This window comes from Protopterus annectens, chromosome 2.part0 (assembly GCF_019279795.1).
Source record: "Protopterus annectens isolate FY-2018-M chromosome 2.part0, PAN1.0, whole genome shotgun sequence".
Taxonomy (NCBI): domain Eukaryota; kingdom Metazoa; phylum Chordata; order Ceratodontiformes; family Protopteridae; genus Protopterus; species Protopterus annectens.
The window spans coordinates 708,454,078-708,481,982 of NC_056728.1; the positions used below are offsets into that span (position 1 = coordinate 708,454,078).

The 27,905-nt window shown below is 40.9% G+C and overlaps 1 protein-coding gene across 1 annotated transcript in view; it reads right to left on the minus strand.

Moving 5' to 3' along the window:
• The window catches only part of ECPAS (Ecm29 proteasome adaptor and scaffold), a 2,158,898-nt gene that overhangs the window by 1,728,835 nt on the left and 402,158 nt on the right, over positions 1 to 27,905 (minus strand). The window contains exon 10 of the mRNA XM_044061033.1: positions 16,832 to 16,917. Within this exon, the coding sequence (XP_043916968.1) occupies positions 16,832 to 16,917 (86 nt within the window). The remainder of the gene's footprint in view (positions 1 to 16,831; positions 16,918 to 27,905) is intronic.

Below are 27,905 nucleotides of genomic sequence, written 5' to 3' on the forward strand. Positions count from 1 at the left end.
CATCTACATTTATGGTAGGTACAAAACTGTACTATGTCCTTCAAGGATGCATCTGCAGTCCTTACATATGGGTAGAATACCAAAGCCAATCTGGGGGTGGTAGGACCTAAGAAAAGGATGGTGTAGCTAACCTGCCCTGCAGGACTGCCGTAGCAAAGCCTGCTCTGGATCTGGAATATAAAGGCAGGTTGTAATGCTTGGAAAATGTATGCACAGAGCTCCATGTAGCAGCTTCTAAAATGTCCTTTGCAGCCACCCCTCTTAAGAAGGCTGTGGAGGTGGCTGTTGCTCTGGTGGAATGAGGTCTGATGGTAGCTGGCACGGCTTTTCCATGAAAAGAGTAACAGAATCGAATGCAATTTCCTATCCATTTTGAAACTGTTTGTTTGGAAATTGCTCTTCCTTGTACACCAACAGCGTATGCTACAAACAGTTGGTCAGTTTTTCTGCAAGTCTTAGTTCTGTCCAAGTAGTTAACGCAACTGTCTGTGAATGTCCAGGGTATGCAGAAGTTTCTCTCCTTTACTTTGTGGGTTTGGAAAGAAAGTAGGCAGGTGGATAGCTTGGTTCAGTGAGACCCTGGATACCACCTTTGGCATGAATGAAGGGTTGGTTCTCAAAGAGACTCTGTCCTTGTGGAAAATGAGAAATGGTTGTACTGCCACGAGGGCCTGTAACTCAGATACTCTTCTTGCTGAGGTTATGGCCAGAAGGAAGGCAGTCTTCCAAGACAGGAATTGTAGTTCTGAAGATGCTGCTGGTTCAAATGGGGGTAGCGTTAATTTTTCCAACATGAAGTTAAGGTCCTATGTAGGCACTGGTGGTGTCCTTGGAGGGTTGATGTTTTTTATCCCTCTTAGAAACTGCCTCAGCAGAGGATGAGAAAATACAGGTGGATCAGTGTTGTACTCTGCTGAAATAGCTGAAGCATGAATTTTTATGGATGAGTAAGAAAGGCCATTATGGAGCATTTCAGCCAAGTATTCAAGGATATGTGGGATGCTCATCACTGTCAGATCCTGACCCTGTGCGGTGCTCCAGGTTCGAAATCTTTTCCATTTTGCTGAATATGCCTTTCTTGTGGAAGGCGCCCGACCTTCCATGATGATATCCTTTACCCTCTTGGATAGTTTATCCTGGTGAGGAGTCAAGGTATTTTCCAGGCTGTCAGTTGCAAGGTTTTCGGGCTGGAGTGCAGAGTTTTGTAGTTGTGCTGTGTCAGAAGAAGTGGCCATTGTGGTAGGGGCCACGGGTTCGTGCGTGTCATGCTCTTTAACAGTGGGTACCAGTGTTGTCTTGGCCAGTCTGGAGCTATCAGAATCACTTTTGGTTGTTCTGTCCTGATCTTCAGTAAGACCTTGTTCATTAACGGAAGAGGTGGGAATGCATATACTGTTAGAGCATTCCAGCTGAAGGATAGGGCGTCCACCTTCCATGCTTGAGGATGGTATGTCCTTGTGCAGAATTTCTTCAGGTGATGGTTGTGGGGGGAGGCAAAAAGATCTATGTCCGGCATTCCCCAAGATTGTGTTTTCTGAAGAAAAATGTCTGGATGCAACATCCATTCGTGTGGATCCGTGGTGTTTCTGCTTAGGCTGTCCGCCAGTACATTTTCTTTTCCTGGTACGAACTGGGAATGCAGTTGTATATTGAGTTTTAGGGAAAGTTCCCAAAGATTCATTGCCAGCCTGCAAAGAGGGTAGGAATGGGTACCTCCTTGCTTGTTTATGTACCACATAACTGTGGTATTGTCTGTCTTTATTAGCAGGTGACCTTGATGCAGGAAATGTTTGAAGGCCTCAATTGAATGTAACACTGCCAGCATTTCCTTTTGGTTGATGTGCAGGCACAATTCCTTTCGAGTCCACTGCCCCTGAATACATCTGTCCTTCATGTGCATTCCCCATCCATGGTCTGAGGCGTCCGTTGTAATGGTTTGGCTGATATGAGGCTTGCTGAAAGGTAGGCCCATGTTTGACTGACTTGCTTGTGCCCACCACAGAAATTCCTTTTGAAGGCATGGAATGAGGGGGATCAAGGCCTCTAAGCTGCGACTGTGTTGAGACCATAGACTCCTTAGGTACCATTGCAGTTTCCTTATATGCAGCCTTGCTTGTGGAATCAGCAGAATGCAAGATGCCATGAAACCCAGGGCCTGCAGGATTTTCCTTGCAGTCAGCTGGGTTTGTGTTGTCAGATTTTTGAAATAATCCGGTAATTGTTCTTGTTTTTCTTCTGTGAGGAAAGCCATTTGGGTGTTTGTATCCAGCTTTGCACACAGAAAAATTATTCTTTGGGATGGAATAAGTCTTGATTTCTGAAAGTTGACTGTGTATCCCAAGGCCTGTAGTAGTCGGATGGCATAGCTCAAGTGGTTTAACAATGTTTGTTGGCTGTCCGCTTGTATAAGGCAGTCGTCCAGGTATGGGTATATTTGAATCCCTGAAGTCTGCAATGTGCAATTACTGATGCCAGGCATTTCGTGAATACTCTAAGCAGTAGATAAGCCAAAGGGCAATGCTGAGAATTGATAATGCTCTGAACCTGCAAGAAATCTGAGGTGTCTTCTGCAACTTTGTCTGATAGGGACATGCAGGTATGCCTCCTTGAGGTCTAGAGTTACCAGCCAGGACCCCTTGCCCAGCATGGGAAGGAGCTGCTGTAAGGTCAGCATTTTGAATTTTGGCACGATGAGATAAGTATTCAGTGCGGACAAGTCTAGAATAGACCTCCATTGCTTTTCTTTTCTTGGAACAAGGAATAGTCTGGAATAAAATCCTTGGCCTTGTTCTGTGAAAGGGACCTTTTCTATTGCCTTCATTTGTAGAAGTTTGGAAATCTGCTTGAAAGCCTCTGCCCTTTGATTTGGTGGCAGGTTTGGCATGCCTTGTCTTTTTGGTAATGTATGAAAATGGAATCTGTATCCTTTGTCTATTATTTGCAGTATCCATTTGTCCTTTGTAATACTGTGCCAATTTTCTGAGAATAAAGATAGCTTTCTGCCCAAAGGTGCTTCCAATTGAGCCCTGGTTGGTGAGTCAAAGTCAAGTCATTGAGTTTGTCCTTGTGCAGTAGAAGTAGGTCCTGCACTACCTCTTTGGGTAGGAGGCTGCCATTGACGTCCTCTGCAGGAGCCTCGAGCTTGCCCTCTACCTCTGCCACGCCTGTTTTTCCCTCTTTGAAATCTGTCTGTGTCTGGAAAGGACCAATTCTTAGAAGGCCAATTTCTGCTGAATCTTGGTGGTTGGACCTGGAGAAAATCTTTGACTGTTTGAACTGATTTAGCCTTTTCTTCAAATTTCTTTAAGACCTCTTGAGCCATGGAACCAAATAACTTTTGTTTTTCCAGTGGTGCATCCAGAAGCTTTGCTTTAACATGATCTGGCAGTGTTTGTTCCTTCAGCCAAGCATGTCTGCGTATGACTGCACCTGTCATTGCTGACCTACATGAAGCTTCCAATGCATCATAACCACACTGTAAGAAATGGTTGCTAACCTGTTGAGAGTTATGCACCAGATCCTGAAGGGCCTTGCGGTCTAGGGGTTCAGGTGATGATCGTTTTTTATGCAATTCATCTAACAGATACTCTTGATACTGTATCACATGGAATTGACAATTTAATGCTCTCATAGAAAGAGTGGAAGAAGTATACACTTTTTACCCCATCTCTCTAAAGCCCTGGATTCCCTTTCAGAAGGAAGTGGATTCTTGGCAGTGGTAGTTGTAACCCCTTTAGGACCCTGGGAAATAGTTTCTGGGTCAGCAGAGTGGCCCTTGTAAAGGTATAGATGCGAGTCCGGGACCCTATAGTACCTGTCAGGTTTGACAGGGGCCGGAGGAAGGGAGTCAGGGGAAAGAGTACACATCTTCAATAACAATCAAAACAGGAGGGATAGCCACAGGTCTATGCTGAGGTAAATGTAAAAAGGTCCTTAACCTCTTTCTGGAATCAGAGAATTCCTGGCCTTGCCATTTGAAATGCTCTCTCATGGAGTGAAGGGTCTCCCCAAAGGAAAACTCTTCGGGAGGGGAGGCCGAGGGAATAGATTCCTCTGCATCAGAATCCTCGTAGGCCGGAAGGGCCTCCTCCTGGTAGTCCGAAAGGACCGAGTCATCTGAGGCCTCATCAGAAGACTGGGGATCTATCTGCTCAACCCTGGGCCTTTTGCCTGGAGGAGGTTGAGAGACCCTGTCTGGATGTGGCTGAGAGCCCCTGATTAAGGAAATAAGGTCCTCAGCCAAGGTTAAGATTTGTGAACTGGTAGTGGATCCCTGAGGAATAGCCTTGGGAGGGAGAGATTTTGGCTGTTTAGCAGCTTTAGCCCTTGTAAAGGCCTTAATGGACATGGATACAGGAGGCCTGGCTGCCCCACGTGCTGGGGTAGATTTATCAACAGAAATGGTGTTGGATATTTCTTGAGCACCGGTTTCCGACGAAAATTCTATGACCGACTCAGGAATGGCCTCCGGTACCGAAGTTACCGGTTGTGCGGTGTCGTCGGTCTGAAGCGGTAGAGATTCGGCTTCAGAAGAGACCGAGACACTCGCGGTAGGCCTAGGCGTGCTGTCGGCCGAAACCGCGGACTGCATGTGTCGGTCCTTATCCTTTTGTTTTTTGGGTAAATGTGCTGTCGGAAGTTCCGACGGCATGATATAACAAAAATTGTCCCCAAAAAATTCCTCTGCAAACTCTGCCTGACGCCTAAGAGTGCGTTTATTGAAGGAAGCACAGGCTGAACAGGCCGAGACGTCATGGTCTGGGCCTAGGCAGGGTAAGCAGTAACAGTGGAAATCCTTATGAGGTATTTGTTTCCCACAAGATAAACAATTATTAACTTTAACCGTTTGATCTGACATCGGCTGAGGCAAGAAAGAGTCTAGCAGGGTGCCAGCTTTTGAAGTCTTCGGTAGCTGAAATCACAGGAGCTGGCCGACCGGCACTTGCGAACTGCTTCTGCTTCGGGCACCTCGCGGCAAGAAAGACTGAGGAACATGGCGCCGGCTGACGCTTTTATACCCCAGGCGCAATGACGTCGGGCAGAAGAGGCGACATCAGCCGGCCTTGGACCCAGACTTTGGAATCCGGCCGACCGAATGGCTGCCTGAGGCAGGACAACCCATATGTAAGGACTGCAGATGCATCCTTGAGGGACATCATGATAAAGCACACTTCCAGGGGAACATTTCCTGCACTCCCTGTCTTCATGATGCTTCTTAGGAGGGGGATGAACCCCTGCAGAAGAAGAAGAGGAGGAACCTGCTGACAGAGCAAGGGTAGTAGAAGGCTCTTCAGAATCAGATTGTTCCTTGAAAAGGGAATCTTGTGCCCACAGGGAGTGCACTTTTTGAAACCTAATGGTTTCTCGGACATAACACAAGGGAAGTTAGAATCGAAAGAAGAGAAAGGAAGAACAGACTTTCCCACCAAGAACAAAGTAGCAAACACTACACACTAAACTAAACAGATTTTTTTTTAAAGGTAGTGTAGAAGAAGAAAAAGAAGGTTAAAGAATTAGAGAAAGTAAATTATTCTAGTCTACAGTTACAATCCTAAACAACTCTGCACTAGAGCTCGAGACTACAGACCACGATGCTTCTCCTAAGGGCAGTAAATGAGATCGAAGGTAATCATGGGGGATCGAGAGGTAGGGAAGGAGCTCAAGCTTCGAAGCCTAAGCTTTTGGAATGGGGCAGAGTTGGATCCGAGGTCAGATCCAAAACCCACAGGTCGAGGAAGAATGAGAAGACAACATCAGATCAACTGTAAAACATCAACCTGCCAGTGTATGCATGTAACATGAAAAGTTGGAATTAGACACTTAACCAAAAAAGTTGTTGCACATAAAAGGCTGGAATTGACATTTCTTGTCTTTAAATGTCAATGGTCTCTGAGATAAATATAAGAAAGAAAGAGTAATGAACTATATTAAAAATGTAGAGTGCAGATAGGTATGCTACAGGACACACTTGGAAAGAACTGAACATGTGGATTTGATAAAGAAAGGTTTTCAGGAAGGTTATTCAGCAGAATACCTGGGGAAAAGGAAGAGAGGAGTACTTATATTAATTGCAAGAGGAATAGTGATATAAAAGATAATAATGGTAGATTTGTGGTAGTAAGGGGCTACTGGCAAGGAATGAGCATTACACTGGCATATATTTATGTTCCACCAAAAACTGCTATTATGGAGCTTAAGAAAATTCTGGAGGAAATAATCAGCTTTCAGCAAAGACTATAACTTACAGGTGGGGACTGGAATTTGATTTGCAGCAGTGAAGATGTGTCTGGGAGACCCAAACAGGAAAATACAACAAAGGAGGGGAGGATTTTTGAAGAATTTTATAAAAAATATTTGGCATGGAAGATGTGAATTCAGTACTAGGAGTTTGGAGTGAATTTACATATTACTTCCCATGATACAAAAACTGGGCTTGGCTAGACAGAATTTTCATTTCGCTGGAACATGTGCATTTAACTGAAGGTCTTGATATGCACCCAATAACTATTTCAGATCATGTGCCAATAACCAGTAAAAAAGGGAAATGAAATAAAAATGCAACACTGGGACTTTCTCAACTATCTGTTGAAAAGAGAAGAAATTAAGGAATGGGCAATGGACATTATGCAGGCGCTATTAGAGAAGATGGAAATTTCTTATGAAAATATACAGGGTGTGGGATAAAATTAAAGTGGACTTTAAAAATAGGGTGGAAATAAAAGAAAGAGAGAGAGGTGGTTAAGAAGTAACAAGAATTATTTAGAGGGACTGACAAATGTTGACGTACTGCAGAATGGGGGAATCTCACAGAACAAGAAGAGCAGCAACTGCAGAATGTTAAATAGAAAATAAGGGATTAGCTCGATAATATGTATGAGTTTAGAAAGCCTGCTGTTAAGCAACTGATTTTGATAACAAAGAGCACAAAAACTTTAGCACAACGACTCAGGCAGCAGGCAGCAGAAAGTAGAAAGGGCTGTCACCAAGCTTAGAAAGCCTATAACAAGGAAGATAACAAGAGATCCTGTATAGGTACTATAAATATTTCAGACATTCCATAAAAGTCTGTATAAAGCAGAGAAATATGGAAATCAAGAAAAGGGACAAGAGCTGAAGGACTTTATCTAGAGGGGAAGACGGCAAATGTCAAGTTGGAGAAGCCGATTCTTCCAACAGAACAATGCAGATTGGGATTACTTGATTTGAAGGGGAATTTCACAGCTACACAGTTAAGGCTCCTATACATAGCACAAGCAAAAACCTATAAAGGGATGATGATGATGAAACAGAGAGGAAGCTCAACAAACAAGGACAGACTGGGATTTTGGATGCAGATCTTTAAGAAAAACAATAATCATACAGAATACTATATTCATAAATCAGCAGAAAGCATGCTAAGAACTAAGCCAACACGGAAAGGGGGAAAGGAGATTCTGCCAATAGGGATGACTGCAATTAGGGATACAGACAACAGGCAAGTGGGGACTGGAATTTATTAGAAAAAAGTGGCAAAGGAACTAAGGTATTGGGAGCGAATAACTAGAGAAGGAAAAGTAATAGAATAGGAAGCTGATGGAAAATGCTGTTCTTTTTGCTTGTTAGAGAAAGAGTATGTAGTTAATAGAAACTGTGTTTTGCATTTGCTGATTACATAGCTGAAGAGTTTGCAGAATCCAGAAGAACTCTGAAAGCTCTCTGTGAACAATTACCAGTAAACAAAGAACTTTTTTCTGCACCTAAAATGTAGTAGAGACTTGAGAACCTCATCTGATAATTCCCTCTCTTTTGTTCACCACACAGCAATGACTGTCAGGAAATCCTTCTATTTGGTGCAGCTAATCGACAATGGAATATCATTCAACTCTAAGGAGGTTGCTGTTCTCTTGTATTCCCACTGATCAGACCAATTACAGGAATTTAACTCCCCCTTTGGGATATACCTCACCAAACTTATCAAAAAGTTAGAAAGACCCTAGCGGTTCCTAATGAAGATAATCAAAAGCTTAACATTCATAACCTACCAGAAAACACTGTAAGAAACTGTCCCTCATTTCGCTTTCTTACAGGCTTTTCAGAGCAGACCTAGGATTTGCTTTGCCTTACAATCACCCAGGGACCCAGTCATCCTGGGTCTCTTGCTAGACAAATCAGTCTCACAAATACCAGAACAAAGGATTGAAACATACTTCAGCAGATCAGGAAAATAAGGTGGGGAGACAGAGATTCATTACTTAGCATCTGCCTCATCTCTGGAACATCCTCACATTCATATACTCACCCAGCAGGTAAAGAAGTATGTTGCATTATCTTCCTCGAAATGGGGCCTAGACAACTGGAAAGTATTCATAAATTCATCTCGGCCTTGACTGGCCTACTTGCTCTTTGAGAGGGGAGGTAAAGTGTTCTGTGGGATCTGGCAAGGTCTATTGGTGGCAAGACTCAAGAACCTTGAACTTACAATGTTCCAATAGTCTCAGCTATATCATGACTGGAGCCAGCTGTTCTTTATAATAATAAAAAATAAAAAAAAAAAAAGTAAAAGAGAAGCGAAATAGGGGCATGCACAACCTTAACATGTCCACGTGAAATGAAAAAAACAGAAACGCGGTGAAGGTTCCCATGCTACCTTACACCATGCCACAGAACCACTGTGTATGTATATGTATATGTATATGTATGTATATATATATATATATATATATATATATATATATATATATATATATATATTATATATATACATATATACATATACATGTATTCTTCTCCTCCTTTAAAAAGGCTGGCTTCCTTTTATACACATTTTCTGCATTCAAGCTTAGTATGAAGATGGAGAAATTACAGTTGTGTTTGTACACTTTCTATAGCAGTACGCTTGAGTGGAGTCACTACTTTAGTAACATTCACGATATATGGGGAAATAGCCAAAGGTGAAAAACCTCCCGGCCAGCTCAACTTCCATAGTCTGGGCCTGCATCTAGGACCAAAAAGGGCAGTTAAGCCCACACCATCTATGATTCCTTTACACCAGCTGAAGATACAAGGAGTATGTCTGGCAAAGAAAACAGACACACTTTTTATTTTCTTTTTAGTCTCAAAATTAGGATGAAGTAGGTGAAAGTAAAAGTAACCTCTGGCAGACACAAATTATAGTCCCTGCACAGCTGGAGTCAGGGAATGCAGAAGAATATTCATCCCTTTAGAGGAGAGAAACAGCAAGATACTGGAAGGATAAACCATGTTAACATGTTCCCACTCACATAATACATCACATACATTCTTATGTACAACGATCATCCATTCAACATTACAGAAATTGTTCAATTCCTGCCTTTCCTTAAAAATCAGTCCTCTTCCAAAACATTATTCTGCATGTACTGTTTCCACAATTACCATTTTTTTCTATGTAATTTGCTCCTAACCTTTTTTTAAAGATCCCACTTCCAGTTCTTTTAGCTCTATTGCAATATTACCTACTTCAAATACAGTTGGCTTAGACTTTGACTTCCATGTTCTAGTAATTGCTGTTTTGGCAGCCTGTTTCTCACCTTAACAAGACAAATTACAAGTGAAGAACAAAAAAAAAAAACAGAGGAAAGTGGGTGAGAGCTAGTACTGCTCTTCTACTGTTACGACTGAGTGCACTCACAAAACTGCACTATGTTCTTTGTATAGAGAACTGCTGCAGCTATAATCACCAAGAGGATAACAAAAAGCACTGTATGCAAGTGCACATCCAGTCCTTTTCTGTCCCACCCATCACCCAGGTTCAGCAAGCTCAGACAAGGCCCTGCAGAATGGTGTCAAGATTAAATGCCTCTGCGTTTAATGTTGAGTTTACAGTTTTTAGAAAGGTATGAATGGAGGAAAGTGGAAGACGTAGCAGCCTCTCAAAAGCTCTGACTAGATACATTCTTGAAAAAGGCCACTCCTCTTTGGCACTTACTTTTCTCCATCAAAGCAAATATTAAGGCCACTCCATTTGGCATTAAATACTTGGTGGTCAAAGCAAATGTTAAGGGTTTACGGCTGATCAACTTTGCAGATGACTAAACTTGATGCAATCATAAACTCCCCACAGGACACCAAAAATCCTCCAAGAGGGCATTTCTAAACAAAAATTTGGTATCAAAACAACATGGACTAAAAATAAATGCCAAGAAATATATAATCACATCATCTGACAAGCATTACTTCCCTTCTAACTATCATATTTACAACACAATCCAGAAAGTTGATCTTATAGTCAGTGATCTGGGAACCTACGTCAACAATGAACTGTCTTTTGGTCACCATGTATCTGCTACTGTAAAGAAGTTCTTTTTTATTGCACAGCTTATATCTAAAGGTATGGCATCCAGATCCAGGGATATAATCATGCCAGTGTACTCAGCTCTCATCAGGTTGATCACTAAATACAATGCCACATTTGGTAGGTACCTGTGCAAACACTTGTCACAACAGGAATGGTCACAATTTTTTTTTAATAAAGTGCTTAAATCACAAAAACTATGTAGACCATCACAAAAAAAGACTTGTCCCTCTTCTCAGTATCATACAGGTTACTAAGATGGGACCTCTGACTTGCATATAGAGTCTTAAAAGCTCCTATCCTGTCAGACCTATTACACATTCACAAGACCTATGGTAGCATGACCACCCTCTCAAGGCATGTCAATCTCCTTAGTAACATAAATAGAGCATTGTTAGAGGGATAGGTATGTATCACAGAGAACACCTCTTCTATGGAACAGCTTTCCACTCCACATACACCAAAGTACTCCTGTTACTATAGTCAAACATAATTTGGACTAATGGAGGGGAAACTACAAATTCGCCATTGGTTTAGAGCCCGTGTTCTTCATGGAAAGATGTAGCAAGCCAAGAAAACTCCCAACATATCCTTGTTCTGCCCACCTCTGAGTTAGTCATATGCAAAATACAAAGGCTAAAAATGCCATGGGACTGTAAGCCAAGGCTTCTTAAGAGTGCCACAGATCAATGAACATATGTGGCAGTGCTTCTACAAGAATGTGCTGTTAACACATCCCTGTAAAATTTTCTCTAGTCTTTCACTGTAGAGCAAATGCACTTAGCCCACCCCTCTGAAAACTGTTTGGGAACTAGTCTGCCCTTTTTTTCCTGAAAGAAAGGGCACGAATAACTGTTTTGTTGCCTAAACTCCCTTGTTCTGTCTAAATAATACCCAAATTGCTTGGGAATGTCTAACAGGTGCAATCAGTTTTACCTTCCATCATGAGAAACAAAAAAGGCAGTTGAATGGTCTAGTTCATGCAAATCTCAGACTACCACACCTTAGCACAACCCTCCCTTACTAAACGAAAAGGCACTCAAGGACTTGGACTGAGAGTTCATCCGTTTTAATCACCACAGGGCAACTTAGTCAAGAAATTATTCAGATTAGAACAACTAATAACCAAAGGTACTTCATTTTGATCCACAGATGTAACCATTCCACTATATTCAGCACTGATCAGACCCATTACAGAGTACAATGCACCTTTTAGGATGTTCCTTGCTTCATATATTAAAAATTCAATAAAAACTCAGAGGTTCTTAATGAAAAAGATTTCTGGTCTTAAGAACCTTAGCTACCGGTATCTATCTCTGTACTCTGTGTCTTACATAGGCAATCTCTAGTTACCTGCCCTTACAGCTCATTTTAAGCCTAGCCAGTTTCCCTTTTTATGCTCAAATTAACCTACCCCATTTGGTTAGAGACAGCCCTCACCCATCCCATAATCATCATCATCATCATCATCACGATCACATATAATTTGAGTGGACCCATGCATAGAATAAAGCATTTAGGAGGTGCCTCTGTATATTAGTAGCACAGGATGCAGTCCTGGGGTAAATCTTCCATTTCTCATCCGTAGATCCAAGCTGCACTTGAATATGGACTGGGATGAACTTTGTTTCATGTAGATGGGGAGTATGTTTCAGAGCAGCTGTATCCTCTCTGAATAGATGTGGCCCTCCAAACCATTCTGTTGATGTAGCAGAAGAGGTTTAGATTCCCAGGGTATTTTTTGTTGCCATTTGACTTGATGTGCAGTAAGTCCACCAGTACTGGGTTAGAGGATACCTTGTGTGATGATAGGAGGTACTGCCAGCCATGGCAGGTGAAGTAGGGCAAGTAGGTGTATGACTTGTGCTAACCCAGCTAGCCAGAATTTTTGTAAATAATTTTATGTCATTTGTATATCAAGCTGATTTGTACACATGCTTGTGCTGAAAATGTAATTGTGAGACTTGTTTGTGTTGAATGCATCAACTATGCACCCTGCTGGAATGAAAAGAAATGTACATGTATTATGGTAACTGAATTAAATGTATATGTTTTAATAGAGAACACTCAGACAACAAGGGTTAACCAGCTGGCTTATTTCAAGAAAAAAAAAGGGAAATGTAAATGAGCTATTAAACCATTAAAGCGGCACCAACAGTGCTGAATTGGACTGGAGACATACAGCTGGAAGAAGCCTTTGTTCACTAACTCAGAAAAAGGGAAGCTCCATGGTACTGCCATAAACATTTAGATGTGTATTGTAGCTTCTTCTTCTTTCATTTTTTCCCGGTTAGGGGTCGCCACAGCAGATCATCTGTCCGCTCATGATTGACAGTGGAGTTTTACAGTGTCGAGTTGACTGCCCGGCGCCCAACCTTCCACGGAAGGCACACACTCTCACACACACACACCTAGGGCCAATTTAGAGTGTCCAATCCACCTACTGCACATCGTTGGGATGTGGAAGGAAACCAGAGCACCCGGAGGAAACCCACGTGACCACAGGGAGGACATGCAGACTCCGCACAGAAGGCACCCCATCCAAGAATCGAACCAGAGAACCTCCTGCTGTGAGGCGGCAACTCTAACCGCTGCACTAGATGTGTATTGTAGCTGTCTATGCTAAATTCCTGTCTCAGCTTCAGTGGAGATATTGTAAGAATCTAGAGTCAGAAGACTAGATGAAGTAATTCTGCAGGTCATCTTGGATATTATATTTTACAAGGAGTAATCTCTCAGTAGAGAGTACTCAGTTTGGAAGCCTGACTAGAAAGACTGCTCACGTATTTCATCTTGCCTTGCCCAAGTAAGTTATTTGGGAACAGTAACTTCTTATATCAGTCAGGAATAAATAGCAAGATTAGTTTATTACTGCTTTCCTTTATTTGTATGAGCCTGTCCATAAATATTATTTTCAGTCTTTCCTGTGATTTGAACTCAGTGGTTTACTGTGAATATATATTCAGTGTTTTCATTTGCTTTTATTATTTATTATTAAATATATTTAAAACTTTGCTGTGGCTGGTCCTTGTAGAAAGTATTTAACCTTTGAGTGTGTTTACATTTATTTGGTGACACTATGTGGGTCACTCCAGAAGGCCTAACCGTCTTGGTCAACTACTACCATTTGCATTTGTATTAACATTACACAGTATAATTGGACACCCTTTGTTAAGGGCCTTAGAGTTGCTGATTGTGGAGTGTCTGGTGATAATAACTACCTTATACTCTGGGCAGATTGCAGCACAACAGGTTAATCTGTACCAGCCTTTCCCAGGTGTGTGTGTGTGTGTGTGTGTGTGTGTGTGTGTGTGTGTGTGTGTGTGTGTGTGTGAGAAGAATCAAATCTCTCAGTGTGTGCGTATGTCAGCTATTGGGGCAGGGACATGAAGCACTAAGTTTACAGAGAGACTGCTGGAGAACTTGGCTTGGACACTCAGCTGAGGATCTAACCTTACAGCTGTACCAGTGGGTAGTCTTACTGGGGACCTGGAGGGAGACAGATATAGAGATCCAGATCCCAAGCAGAGTGTGTTCTCTGTATATTCTTTAGGAAAACTCTGCTTGATGCAGAGGTCTGCTTCTACAAATACTGTGTGTCCATTTCTATTCCAAGTGCACGTCCCTCTCCAGTGTCAGTAGTGAGGATTCAGGCTCTTTGACTACTGGCCCCGCATGGGGATGTCACACCTTGTATGCCAGACACAGGTCACCTCTTAGCAGTCTGGATGACACCAAGTATAATGACAGGGCTTTGAATCTATCTTTCCAGGACATGTTGTTTAGGCTTTTTATTCTATTAGTAAGGTGCATCTGTGGGCATTCCAATCGTCGTATGTGTCTGGACAGATACATGCCAAAGTGGACATTATATTCAATTACTGGCCTAATGAGAGCCAAGTAAAGGGGGGGGGGCAATAACACCCCCAGATCTAGACACAATCCCTTCATTTATAAGGAGGACTTTCTTATAACAGTGGACACATGGTCACAAATTAGGTTACTATCCACATAAGTTCCCAAATCCCTAACAAGTGGATCAACTTTATGGGGAGCATGTTTAATGCAGTAGTTCCCTGGGATACATGAATTCCCAAAAGAAACAATGCATTATTGTTACCTAGATTCAGTCCATGATTTTGGCACTAGTTATTTATTTGGAATAAGCCTTCATGCAGGATGGCTAAGTCATTTGAGGATTCAGTGACTGCACCTAGCTTGCAGTTATCTGCAAACTTAGTCAGCCAGAGCACTCTAGTATCAGCTTTTACTTCAGAAAGTAGATGCCAAACAGGGAAGGTTCCCACCACAGAATACAGAGGGGCTCCACTGCTGACTGATCTCTTCATGTTGGTAACTTCCGCTGTTTTGATTTTGTGATCCTATCTGCAAGCCACATGGTAATCTAGCAGATGACAGAGGGGTTTATTTCCACTTTATTAGCTTTTCTACTATCCCTGAGTGGAGAATTGGGTCATAAGCTTTAGCCAGGTCAAGGTATGCTATGTGTATAATTTTTCTTCATCCATTACTTTGGAGACCTTTTAAAAAAAAATCCACCAGCTTGAGTAAGCATGACCTGCCCTTGATGAATCCAAACGGACATGGGTCCAGTGTTTGGAGATTCCCTATGTCGTACCTGATTTGCTAAGTCTTCCCATGACTTTGGATATGAGGCTGGTCAGACTTATTGGTTCTATAACTGCCTGGGTCTGTGGAAAGTCCTCACTTATGCTGGGGGGGGGGGGGGGGGGTGGATAACAAACAACTCTCCATTTTCTTTGTACAAAACCTGTATGGAAGATGAGACTGAACAGTGTTGCTAGGGGTATAGCTAAATTGTGCTTCATGCTGTTTAAGATGCATCCAAGGATATTGTCAGGACCCATCAAATGCAGTACTTTCAGTACCTTTAGTACTTGGTCTTGTGTGATAGCTGGAGGCAAGCCAGTTTCACATATATCTTGAGGGACAGAGGGAAGAGATGGGTAAAGATCGAACTAAATTTGTCAGCCAGTAGGTTGGCTATACCTTCAGTCTCAGTGTAGATAACATCATCTGCAATCAGCTCAGCACATTGCTGCAAGGTGCTTTTGAGCTTATGAACATAATTAAAAATGCCTTGTGCCTGTCACCCCTATTATCCTGGAAGAAATCTGAACTTATGCAACTGAACCTGGTTCTAAATTTCTAAAGTTAGATCACTTAAAAGGCAAAATCAGTGCAGCTATTTACTGGACTTGCAAAATAAAGATGCTATAGAGTCAGAAACAATCAAAGCAATGATTTAAAATAACTTAATGATTTAAAATACATGCAAACCATTAACGTAAAAGACAGTTGACTAGAAAGATAGCAGCTAAGACAGATACCAACTGCCAACTTAAAACAGATAAAAAGCATTGAGAAGTTCCAGCCACTTAGGTCTTTTGTGGCATAGTCTGATACTGGAACAACAGAAGTTGAATGCCTAAAAGGTCTTTGGCCTCAAACAACAAAAGCAATTAACTGCAAGCCTACACAGAAGAACTTATGCAACTCAACCTGCTTCTCAAATTTCTCTCACAAAAAGGACACTAAGGATACTAAAGACAACCAGAGTTTAATTCCAAAAAGTGTATCAACTAAAAGGCAAAAACAGTGCAGATATTTGCTGGAATTACTAAAGGTATTTATTTATTTATTTGTTTACTGGGAAAGTCTGACTGGGACTTGAGCCCATCTTCAGCTGAAGCCCGGGGAGAAAAAATCCAGATGCGTGTCTTTGGAATGTGGTCGGAAACTGGAGCACCTGGTGGAAACCCACGTGAATGCAGTGAGGACATGCAGGCTCTGCACAGAAGGCACCCCAGCATGAGAAATGAACAGAAGAACCTCTTGCTGTGAGGCCACAACACTAACCACTGCACCACCTAACAGACACATAAAAAAGTTTACAACTCTTTATCCAGATCTAGTGTGATAAAAATGGAAAAGGAGGGGGAACTCCAACCCTGGCACCCCACATACGCTAAAAACGTCAGAGGTATCCCATTCCAGTAAACTACACTAGAAAAACAAGTGTGGACACCCACAGTGACTTGGATATCACTGGCATCAGAACGCTGGCATAAAGACCTGCAGTACTGACAATGGTGGTCTGGGTAAGAAAAAACAACTTGGGTAGCAGTACTGCTATATATGTGCATAGTTCCTACCTTCTTTATTCTATGGATTTGCCTAACTCTGGTACTGTTACATTCAAAAAAAAAACATAAAAAGGACTGACACACACTAAAGGGATGCAGCAGATAATACAACATTCATCAGAAAGAAATGGCACAAAGTTTCCATGTCAACAAGCAGATGGAAAGCATGCCTACACTAACATATACAATAAAATATGTTGCATCATTTACATATTTCTTGTGTTCATGTTCAACCTGAACATTCTTTACACCTGACCACCTACACCTACTATGCACCTTTAAAAAATATTTTTTTACCATGGCAATTGCAAAATCCTTTAACTGTACCTACCTAGTACAAATGTGATGGACAAACTGCAAGGTCATTGCTCTTAGCTTGGGATTTGTAGTTCCTCCAAAAAGCCCATCATACACCACCTGGAAAGAAACAAATGCAAATGAAAGCATAAAAGAAGAGACTGTTGCTTCATAAAATACTATTTTAATTCACCCAGAAAATTAATCATCTTTTCTGAATGTAAAGCCACATACAGTGAAAAAATAGACGTAGTTTTACTGTTCTAAATATTTTATGCACTATTTTATTACTTTACTCAAGAACAGTCACTAACATTTGCATAGATTTCCAAGTTGGGTTACCACAACCACAAGAGGCTGACAGGTCTGTTTCATGGGTGTACCAAAATCTGTCCCGTTTCTTGATAGTGTACCTACATTTCAGTGTTATGTGAAGATGTACACAACAGACCATTTGGCAACTTCTAAAATGTTTTGCACAGAAACATTTCTGAAATAAACTGTGACTATACCTGCTGACCTAGTAGAGTGCACTTTTACTGTGATCTTGTATAAGTTTATTACATTTGCCATAATGAAGGAGGATGTAATGGGTCAAGCATTCAGACAAGATTTGCCTACTCAATGTTAACATTAGCACTGTGACGTAGGGGGGATAAAACCCTAACTACAGCCCAGGCAACCCAGGTTCGATTTGTGTCTCAGGTGTCTGAAGTACTGGCAGGCAGAGGTGGGTAGGGCCCATCCCAGTAAGGACGGCATTTGTCGATGACACTTAAGGGGAAGCGTGATCCAACAAGGGGTGTAGCCCTCAGACAGGGTTGGTGAATGTAGGGAAGGGAACAAGACCTCAGGTAATAAAAAGAAAAACCTTCCAGAATGAAGATAGGCAGCAGCCCCCCCCCCCCCCGAATGCCCTTAATACATATGCACCATTTAAAAATCTTTTCTCTTTCCTAGAATAATCAGAGGCAGGAGTGTGCTTTCTTTTCTTTGTCCTCCTTGAACGTTTGCAGATATCAGCAACAATTTGCAACTCTGATTTCAATCTACTGACTGAAGTCAATGAAGTACCAATATGGGTTCTCCGTTCTGTTCTAATGTGGTTTCTTCTAGCAAAGGTCTTATGAATAAAGGAAGGCTGCATCAATGCACAAACCAAATCAGATGCAGTGACAGAAGGCCTGTATAGTTATTAAACATTGGTTGAGGGTTAAATTCAGCCAATGTTGAAATCCTTGAACATGACATGATCTCATGCAATACCACCACGGGTATTATGAAAGAAGTGCCTCTAAACCCCTTAGTGCAAGAAATCTGAAGAAAGCCAAAAATAATGTGAGAACAAACACGTAAAAATAGTGACAGGATTTAATTACTGCTCTAATAAAAGCAGAAAGTTGCTAGAATAATGGGTTTTGCATTAGCATGCATTTTCTGAAGGATATGAGGTCTAAAACTCAAATGTCTGTCATTATTTAATGAATTCAGTTCTCACTGATTTGCCAGAAGACCACAATTGTTATGAGGAATAGACCCACAATAAGAGGTAAAAATCTGGACAGTCTGCAAAAACCTGGACAGTTGAATGGCATGACAAAATGTGTTGTTAATGTCTTATCACTTGGCATAATTTTAATGTTTTATCATTTGGAGTAATTTTAGTAATAAAACTCTCCCTCAAAATAACACTGGAATTATTGGACGGCACAGTGGTGCAGCGGAAGCATTGTCATCTCACAGCAAGAGGTTCTCTGGTTTGATTCTCAGCTGGGGTGCCTTCCGTGTGGAGTCTGCATGTCCTCCCTGCATTCATGTGGGTTTCCTCCGGGTGCTCTAGTTTCCTCCCACATTACAAAGACGTTTCTCCCTGAGATTCCACAGAAAATTGGCTTTGTTCCAAGTCGAACTTTCCCATTTAACAAATGTTAAATAAATAAATAAAATATTTTATGTATCTGACGCCCTCTCTTCCATTCTAACAGATAAAATGGTCACCTTATCACAACTGCAGTACAGCATTTTACTACAATTTGACTGCAGAAACAGAAATTTGTGAGAGTAAGACACAGTCAAATTCACTCTAATGCAAGGAAGTAAAGCACTGACTGCAGCAAAAAGAAAATGAAGAACATTCCTGGAAATGCTCAGTATACAGGAGAGTTTTCCATACCAATAGCAACATGAGACCAGTGAAGGCTTTCACAAGGAAATAATACAGCTTATGAAAATCTGACAGGGCTACGTAAAACCAAACATTATGACTTGCTGTTACAGTGACTCTTTTCCACATAGTGTCTGCTTAATACATACCGGCGATTTTAAAATATGAATTTCGTATATTCAGTTATCTGTTCATTCATATAACACATAACTGAATGAACAGATACTGAATATACAAAACTGATATTTTAAAATCGCTGGTATGTATTCAAAAGTCGCGGTTGTGCAGCGGTAGCGTTGCCGCCTCACAGCAAGAGGTTCTCCCATTTGATTCTCGTCTGGAGCGCCTTCTGTGTGGAGTCTGCATGTCCTCCCTGTGGTCGAGTGGCGTTCAAAAGACATGCATGAATGGGTGTGCCTTCATTGAAGGTTGGGTGTCGAGCTGGCACCTCGGCACCGTAAAAATTTACTGCCAATCATTAGCGGACCAGAGTTCCGCTGTGGTGACCCCTAACCCGGAAAAGACATGGGTTGGTCCAAGAATCCTTTCCAATTATATCTTGAGCCACAAGACATGGCAGATGATAATGAACATTACATGCAAACGTACTATGATGTTGTTGTGTCTTTCAGCTTTTCCCGGTTAGGGGTCGCCACAGCGGAACTCCAGTCCGCTAATGATTGGCAGTTGATTTTTACGTGCGGAGTTGCCAGCCCTAACACACAACCTTCAACGAAGGTGCACCCATTCACGCATGTCTCCACGCAGAAGACGCTCTAGCTAAGAGTCGAACCGGTCAGCGTCTTACTGTGAGGCGACAACGCTACCGCAGCACCACCACCGCGGATATGCAAACGTACTATTATATTTTACAAAAATAAATGCAGTACTTTAAACACAATGTACCCACTGCCATACAATAGCTAGACATACTCTGCTATTTACAGTGATCTCAAGAAGACTATGATTGTAATTGCTTCAAATTAGCATATTGTATTAAGTGCTAAAATAAAGGTGTCACTCATACAAGTGTACTAAAATAAAGGCTACTTAGGCATAATAAGTTTAAGAGAAACTAATAAAAAAATACAATCACGATAATAAACACATTAGATCTTTCTACTATACTGGTTTAAAAAACAAACCCCAGACGTGTCCAGTTATTGTGTATAATTTCATTGCACAACAAAACATACAACACATGATATCACAGGGTCTATATTACATCATCGAACGCTTAAAAAAGCGAACGATGATTAAATACACCCCATGTAAGCGAATTGTCGAAACTTCCAAGGGAAAAAAAATCTCTGTTCCAGAAAAAAAAACTTTAAAACATTACATAAAGTGGGGGGCTTAGCCCCCCCTAAACACCCCTACTTAAATATACCAACTCCGAGATCGCACTACAGTGCTGAAAATGGCAAAGTAATGGATGCGGCCAAGCAAATTATTTCCCAGGGAAAGAATTCGCATTTCGCTTACAAGCCGCTTTGTTATTTTGCCTTTTCGTTCTTTTACGTTCAATCAAAACCCATATCACAGACTGCAAACATTTAATGTCATTAGTTTCAGAGATGTACTTTTCAATTCATAGCAATGTTTAAATATTACTTATTTAAGATGTGACTAATTAATACATGGCAGTCAAACCAAAAGTAGAGAAGTATGAAATGTTCTATCCCTTCACTTGCTACTATGCTGGAGAGCTGTACTTTGGGGCACACATGGATTTCCTATGATTACTTGGAGAAAGAAAGCCAAATGCGCCAAAAATATTGCTTACCTATCCTGGAGAAAGCAAATACAACTACTGGCACCTGCCAAACCCCAAAGGGAAGAAAACAACATAGCAAGAATTTATTATCCTACATAGCACAGAACTACAAAGACTACTGTCATTTTGCTTATGGTAGCAAGTACAGGGAAATATGAAATAATGTATGCACACTTTCAAAAAATAAGCTACTTGTGAGATGTATTAGAACTTACATTTTAACCGCATATTTACTGTCTTACGGCTATATATTTTTTAAATTATTTTTTCGGAATGCGTGTTTTTTTTCCCACCCCCTTAAGCCTGTAACTTAAGGAGGAAGTAAAAAGGTGTATTGCATGGAAACATGCACTGCCTAGTGTGTGTGTGTGTGTGTGGGGGTTACATTCTGGAAGCCTACATACAGTTCCAAAACATCCCAATTACATACCCTTGTGTCTTCTCACTCCCATGGAAAGAAAACAACAAGATGGCTTGGAGAAACCTACGAACATGACAAGACACAAAACAATTCATAATTATATGCTAAAAAAAAGTGCAACATCAAGCCTGAAACTGACTGCTAAAGCAGAAGGGTTTACTTGCATTTGCAGCAATCCTAAATAACATACTTGACTCCTCTGCTAAACGTGTGGGCACACAAGGTACAAGAGCCTCTTTTTACAACGGCCAACCTGCGAGTATTGACATACTAAACAAGTGACTTAACTAGACAAAGTTTCCATGTGGTAACTGCTGAATAAAGATGTCAACCAAAAGAGTACACGATGAAGCTCATTAGCAGATCATCGTCTTATAATCCCGGGTTATACTGCCAGGCAAGATAATATACAACATTAAGGAGAGGAATGAAGTTAAGTAACAGTGTAGGCCTTCCAAATAGTTCTTCAGCTATACAATTAAAGCAAGAAGATAGTCTGTACAGTTTTATATGTGCATTCTGACAAGGAAAGGAACATTACTGCCTACTTTTAACATTTCTCTACCAATCAGAATACACATACAAGGAACATTTTAAAACTAGTTAAAACAGTGCAAATTGCATATTTTAGGCAACAGGAGAAATGGACACAGGGATGCACTCCCTGTAATGAAATGCAAAGATCTGGTACATAAAAAAAACAGCAATTTAACATGTTATTTTTCTAAACTTTACTAGAGACCACTAGTTTGCATTGCTCTCTCAATGAACAAGCTCAAGTTTAAAAGAAGCAGACTGCAAGCAACAGGGAGCCTAAAGCCATTTACTTATGAGCTGGAGCAATGCATATAATGCTGCATTTACTTTAGGAAGGAGTCTACAGCTCTGTAACAAAAATTACTTTACAGAGCTTTATTTCTGTTTTTTTCTACTAGACGAGCTCTAGTTTAAAATTAGCATAAAGAGAAAAGATGCAAGCTTCAACGATCCAAAGAGAAATCAGCACTTTCACTCTGACAACTGATGTGCACTGGTAACACAGCATGGGACAAGTACTCCTCCTCTTTAATGGTAATTATATCTAAGCCAACCAAGGTATTTTTCCTTGTTATACAAACTCGTCAAATTTGATGCATTTTCTCTTGTCCACTGACAATTCCTGAGTCATTAGTATTACTGTACCAGTAACAACTACGCTTTACTACTTCAGCTGGTGTAGTTAACCATTAGTCACTTGCAACTTCTCTAGTTACCTACCGAGTTATAGGTGGAACAACACTTAGTGGGACTGCACTTTTTGCATTGGGTTTTCAGTTCTGCCAATGACCAAACATATCAGTCTTGAAAATAAACATTTTCAGCAATGTTTATTCACTGTTTTATTGTTTTACTATTTTATAACTGTTTTATTGCTTTTGACTTGTTTATGATGCACTGTCAGCATATTCTATTTTATAATAAATGAAGAAAGTATATTGCACAATATAAATTTAACTTGAATACTCAAAAGGGACATTTTATCAAAATACAGACCTTACAGAATGTGATGAATGTCAGCACCCAGCAGACCTTGACACTCAGTTAAATAATACATGAGGTAAGACGATGGTAAAACACAGACTTTTGCCTTAGTTTTGCAGCAGAACTTTCAGGTTCACCTATGTTTCAAGACAGTCCCATATCAACAGAGACTCACCTTGCAGATTTTATCTTGCTAGAAATTAAACATAAAAAAAAAAAAACACACACACATATACCTCCCACAATCGTTAAATATAGAGGGTGGCCTAATGGTTAAGGTGCCTGCCTTACAAACACAAGGTGCAGGGTTGGAGTCTCACAAGGGATAATTGGCAAAGCTTAAAATGGTTCGCAAGGGCAGTTAGCCTAGTACTAACCTATGAACCTATAGTGACTTTACAGCTGCATAACTGCAAAGAAAACACTACAGACTCTGAATCACTGCCAGAGTGAACATAAATTGCAAACGCAGTTATTTTCAATGGTAATGTCATGTCACCGAGATTCAAACTGGCAAGTTAACGACCGACAAATTGAAGCCTCATCCAAGGAGCACTTATTGACTAGTAAGGTAACCAAATATTCACAGATGCTCCAAGACTGTGATGTCGGCAAAAACTACTGATCTATAAGCAAGTGATACTAAATATCTATACCTGCTGAAAATTCACAATATCAATATTCCAACTGCTGTCCTCTAAGCAAATACTCGCATTACAGACAGTGACACAGATCTACAGCCATTTTAAATGAAGGGAAATCTCAAGATATTCTTGCTGCAGACTCTCATGTACAGTTAGTGTAATCAGGAAATGCTCTTCTTGATACTAATCATGACTAAGCACTCTGAAGAGACACCCCCCCCCCCAAGGTGTCTACAAATTACAAAAAAAAAATCAGTACAGTGAATAGTCCTACAGAAGTACATTAAAATTATCAGAAAAAAATTATCAAGAAAAAAAAAACAAGGTTCTTAGCAGAATGGTCAAACATGTCACTGCACAGCCTTATTTGGGGCTAAAAATATCACTGGTGACTGACAGGTGAATCAGGGGATTATAATTAACAGTGGTTTGAAACTTACAATAAAAAAATGCTGTTGCCATATAATTCCTTTCACAGTTGACAACTATGAGCGCTACACAAATTATCTAAAAGATAATACCGGACACTTTCAAATCCAGTTTTTTTTTGATTATCAGAAAGGAATGAATGACTTGGAAGTTAAATCTTTAAAAGCTGATAGAGTACCATATCTGTTGATTGTGAAAGCAACATGCCAAATAAAAATACAAACTGTATTTCGTGAGACTGTGTCTTTCCTCCATGTAATTATTATGAGCTTTTTCCCAAATCTCCTTTACAGATTTTACTACTACAAACAGTACCACAATATCACATCAGATAACACAGCAAACATGTTCAAAATCAAAACTATGCAAGCAATCATAATATAATTTTCCCTCAGCAAAGAACTACAGAGGCACACCAAATAACTTTCTTACACATAAACCCTATGCAGCATTTACCATGTTTAAGTGTATTGTGCTACCAACATTCTGACCTGCATACCTGCCCTTCTTTGCCATTCCTCCTATCCAGGTTATCACATATGATCCCCACCCCTTTCACCACCTCACCTACATCTCTTTCCCCATTTCTCTTCACTTGTTATCCTGAGATGCTTCCCTAACCAATCAACACTTTTTACTACAGCTACTGCTCCCACAAACACTTTCCATCTTGCTAGATCCCCTTCACCCATCCAACCACTAACAACTTCTTTCTCTTTCTCCCCTGTAATTAAGCAATTGCCTTCTCTGCTCACCCCAAGTAAAACACCAGCTGTCCTTAACCCTCCTACCAACCACTCTGTCAAAACCATAACTTCATCGCTCCACACATCTGTACTCTATATACACACACTACCAATTGTCTGCTTCCACCTCATCACACCTGAGCAGAACCCCCCCCCCCCCCCCGCAGCAGTCCCCTGGAAGCAGTGTCTGCTACTCCTGATGAATGAACTGCCTATGTTACATTTAATGATGTGCTGGTAAAATTTCAGTAAGGAATGGTTGGCAAACTGACATGAGGTCCATAGTTACTAGGCATCTCATCCAACAGAGGACAGATTCAGGAGTGCAGCACCCCCATCCTCCCTTATGCTGCACAGTAGTGTCAGCAATAAATCCAACTGTTTTGCTAAGAGAACCTACAACCTTCTGCACAAAAAGCAAGGGCTACCTACTGTACCAATGAAACGGAACAACACAGTTTTGAAACTCTATCACTGCTATTAACAGACTAATCCCGATACAGAATATAAAATCCTAGGTATGTAATATGTCAAAGTTTTGTAATGTACCAATTTCTAATGTAAATATCTTGTCTTGTCCTATTTGGTTGTTATTTGTGGAGCTTTTCTCCCGGGCCTCCACTGAAAACGGACATATATCCAGCTGGACTAGCCCGGTCAACAAATGTAAAATAAAATAAAATAAAAAATAAAATCCCCAGTGATCAACATAAAATAAATAAAATCAAGAGAGACCTGGCAACTGGTGTGGAGGTGCAAGGCAGCTGCAAAGCACTTAATTAGTAAGGTTCAGGGTTTGACTCTAAGCACAGTCACTTAACTAGACAGTGCCCTTAAGGTAAGAAAATGAGAGGCAGATTGAGTTATTTATTTTGCTCTCTGCTACTGAATTTTGGCTCTTCTCCTCTTATCTTGCCTTATCTCCCTTACCGTCCCATCATCTAGGTTCCCAAAATCATGGCAGCCTACTGCTCTGACCTGCACCATGAGGGTCTCCATTTTGGGAGAGTCTGCACACGTGAATGTTCTAATGTGCCCAAGTTGCTAAGAGCTGAAAGTGTGACCAGACCAGGAGTAAAGCCATCATACTGTAGCTAGTGGGAGGGATTCTCTAAGACCTAACTCCCACTGATATGCAGGGCTGACATTAGGTGGGCAAGCAATGGCATCATCTCCATCTATGTAGTAACATGTGCCACTATGACTACACACCTACAGTGTGCCACTGCTCTCATTTTGGCTTAATATCATCACTGAGGTTGCAAGCTATCCACACCTCAGGCATGTCCTCTCTCTCAGAAGGCGTAAGCAGGCCTATGCCTTGACATTCCTTTTTCATTTGGGTATCTTCAACAGATGCCCAAGCTACTAGTCAAACCTGTGTCAAAGTTAGGGCTTTATCACTCTACATCACAGAGCTGGTTAAATCTATGTGCTTTTGGAAAAAGGTGGCATCTTCACAATTGTGCTGTAGACAAACCGTCCTAAATAATATGTCCAGTAACAGGTCCAATTAATAGTTTTCCCAAACAAAACACACACATTTTACATCAGAATACCTTTAGTTAAACTGCTGACAAAAACACAAAAGGCTACTCTAGGAAAAAATGTTCGATTGATAATTGGGCTTAGAAAAGCAGAGAGTGATTGATGGTAAACATCTGCTCACTCTGAGTAACATTAAGTTATAAAGAAATCTGAAAGTATTATGAGGAAACATATTTGCACTCTATTATTACAATAAGGACAATTACTATTGTGAAGAACATGTTTGTCCAAATATTAAAACTTTGTGGACCTTAGGAGTGAAATGGGGTTTATTCCAGTTTTCTGCAAGAACATTTGTGGTGCCTTACCATTTATCTTGCTGTGTGACCTATATTTGGAGGGGATTACAAATATTTTTAATCCTTTTGGCTTAATATTTTCTTATGAACTTAAAATAAAGGGCATAAACTTCCAGTAGCTTAAGTCTTGTAAAGAACATTTTTTTGGTGCCAGAATATCCAGTTGTCCAGCGACTATCCTGGAGTCCCCTTCCCTTCACTGACCAATTAATTCCAATGAAGTGAAACCCACGCTATTTATCCCTAGACACCAGAGACAGCCCCATGGTCCAGCTGTTCAGTAGTCCAAGTAAATCAGTCCATTTGTTTCTACAGGCAGTTCCTACTTAATTTCCTACTCTCATGGTGGCAATGCCAACTGTCACTCTGCTAGATGAACTCTCTACAGGCAGCCCTCTCCATGCCACCAGACAGTACAGTTTTGTACCTACCATAAATGTAGATGTCCGATAGATATGCAACTGCAGTCATAACATATGGGTTGTCCTGTGGAGTATAAAGGCATCGGCCCGGCCCATCTTCTTCAGTGTTTCTTGCCCCAGATGTCAGGTGCCCTCTTAGGAAGGCTAAATTTGGTAAATGGATAAAAAAACATTCCAAACATGCACAACAGTAATAAACAGATACACCCCCAGCTGAAGGAAGAAGGATACAGAGGGGTAGGAGGGTGGGACATCTACATTTATGGTAGGTACAAAACTGTACTATGTCCTTCAAGAATGCAACTGCAGTCATAACATATGGGTTGAATACCATAGCCAAGCTGGGGGTTGATGGAACTATGATAAGGATGGTGTAGCGATCTGGAGTACAAGGGCAGGTGGTAGTGCTTGGTAAATGCATGTAGCAGCCTCTAAAATGTCCTTTGTTGTCACTCCTCTTAGGAAAGCTGTGTGGCCTAATATTGGCCTTTTCCATGAAAAGAATAGCAAAATATGATGCAATGTCCAATCCATTTTGAAATTGTTTGTTTGAGATTGCCAGCATAGGCTACAAACAGCTGGTCAGACTTTCTGGTGGCCTTAGTTCTGTCCAAGTAGTAGCGTAGTTGTCTGTGTATGTCCAAAGTATGCAGACGCTATTTTGAGGATTGGGGAAGAATGTAGGTAGCTGAATAGCTTGATTTAGAGACACCCTAGAAATAACTTTTGGCATGAATGTAGGATTGGTTCAGAGACTCTGTCTTGATGAAAAATGAGGAAGGGGGGCACTGCCATGAGTGCCTGTATTTCCGAAACTCTTCTTGCAGAAGTGACTGCCAGTAAGAAGGCAGTCTTCCATGATGAGGTTGCTGCTGGCTCAAATGGAGGAAGACTTAGTTTTTCCAACACGTAGTTGAGGTCCCATGCAGGTACTGGCTGTTTTCTGGGAGGTTTGATATTCTTTATCCCTCTTAGAAACTGTCTTAGCAGAGGATAAACACTGGAGGGTCACAGTTGTATTTTGCTGATATTGCTGAGGCATGGATCTTTATTGAGGAGTATGAGAGTCCAGTATGAAATAGTTCTGCCAAGTATTCTAATATCTGAGGTATACTCAGTAATGCTGTGTTTGGCATT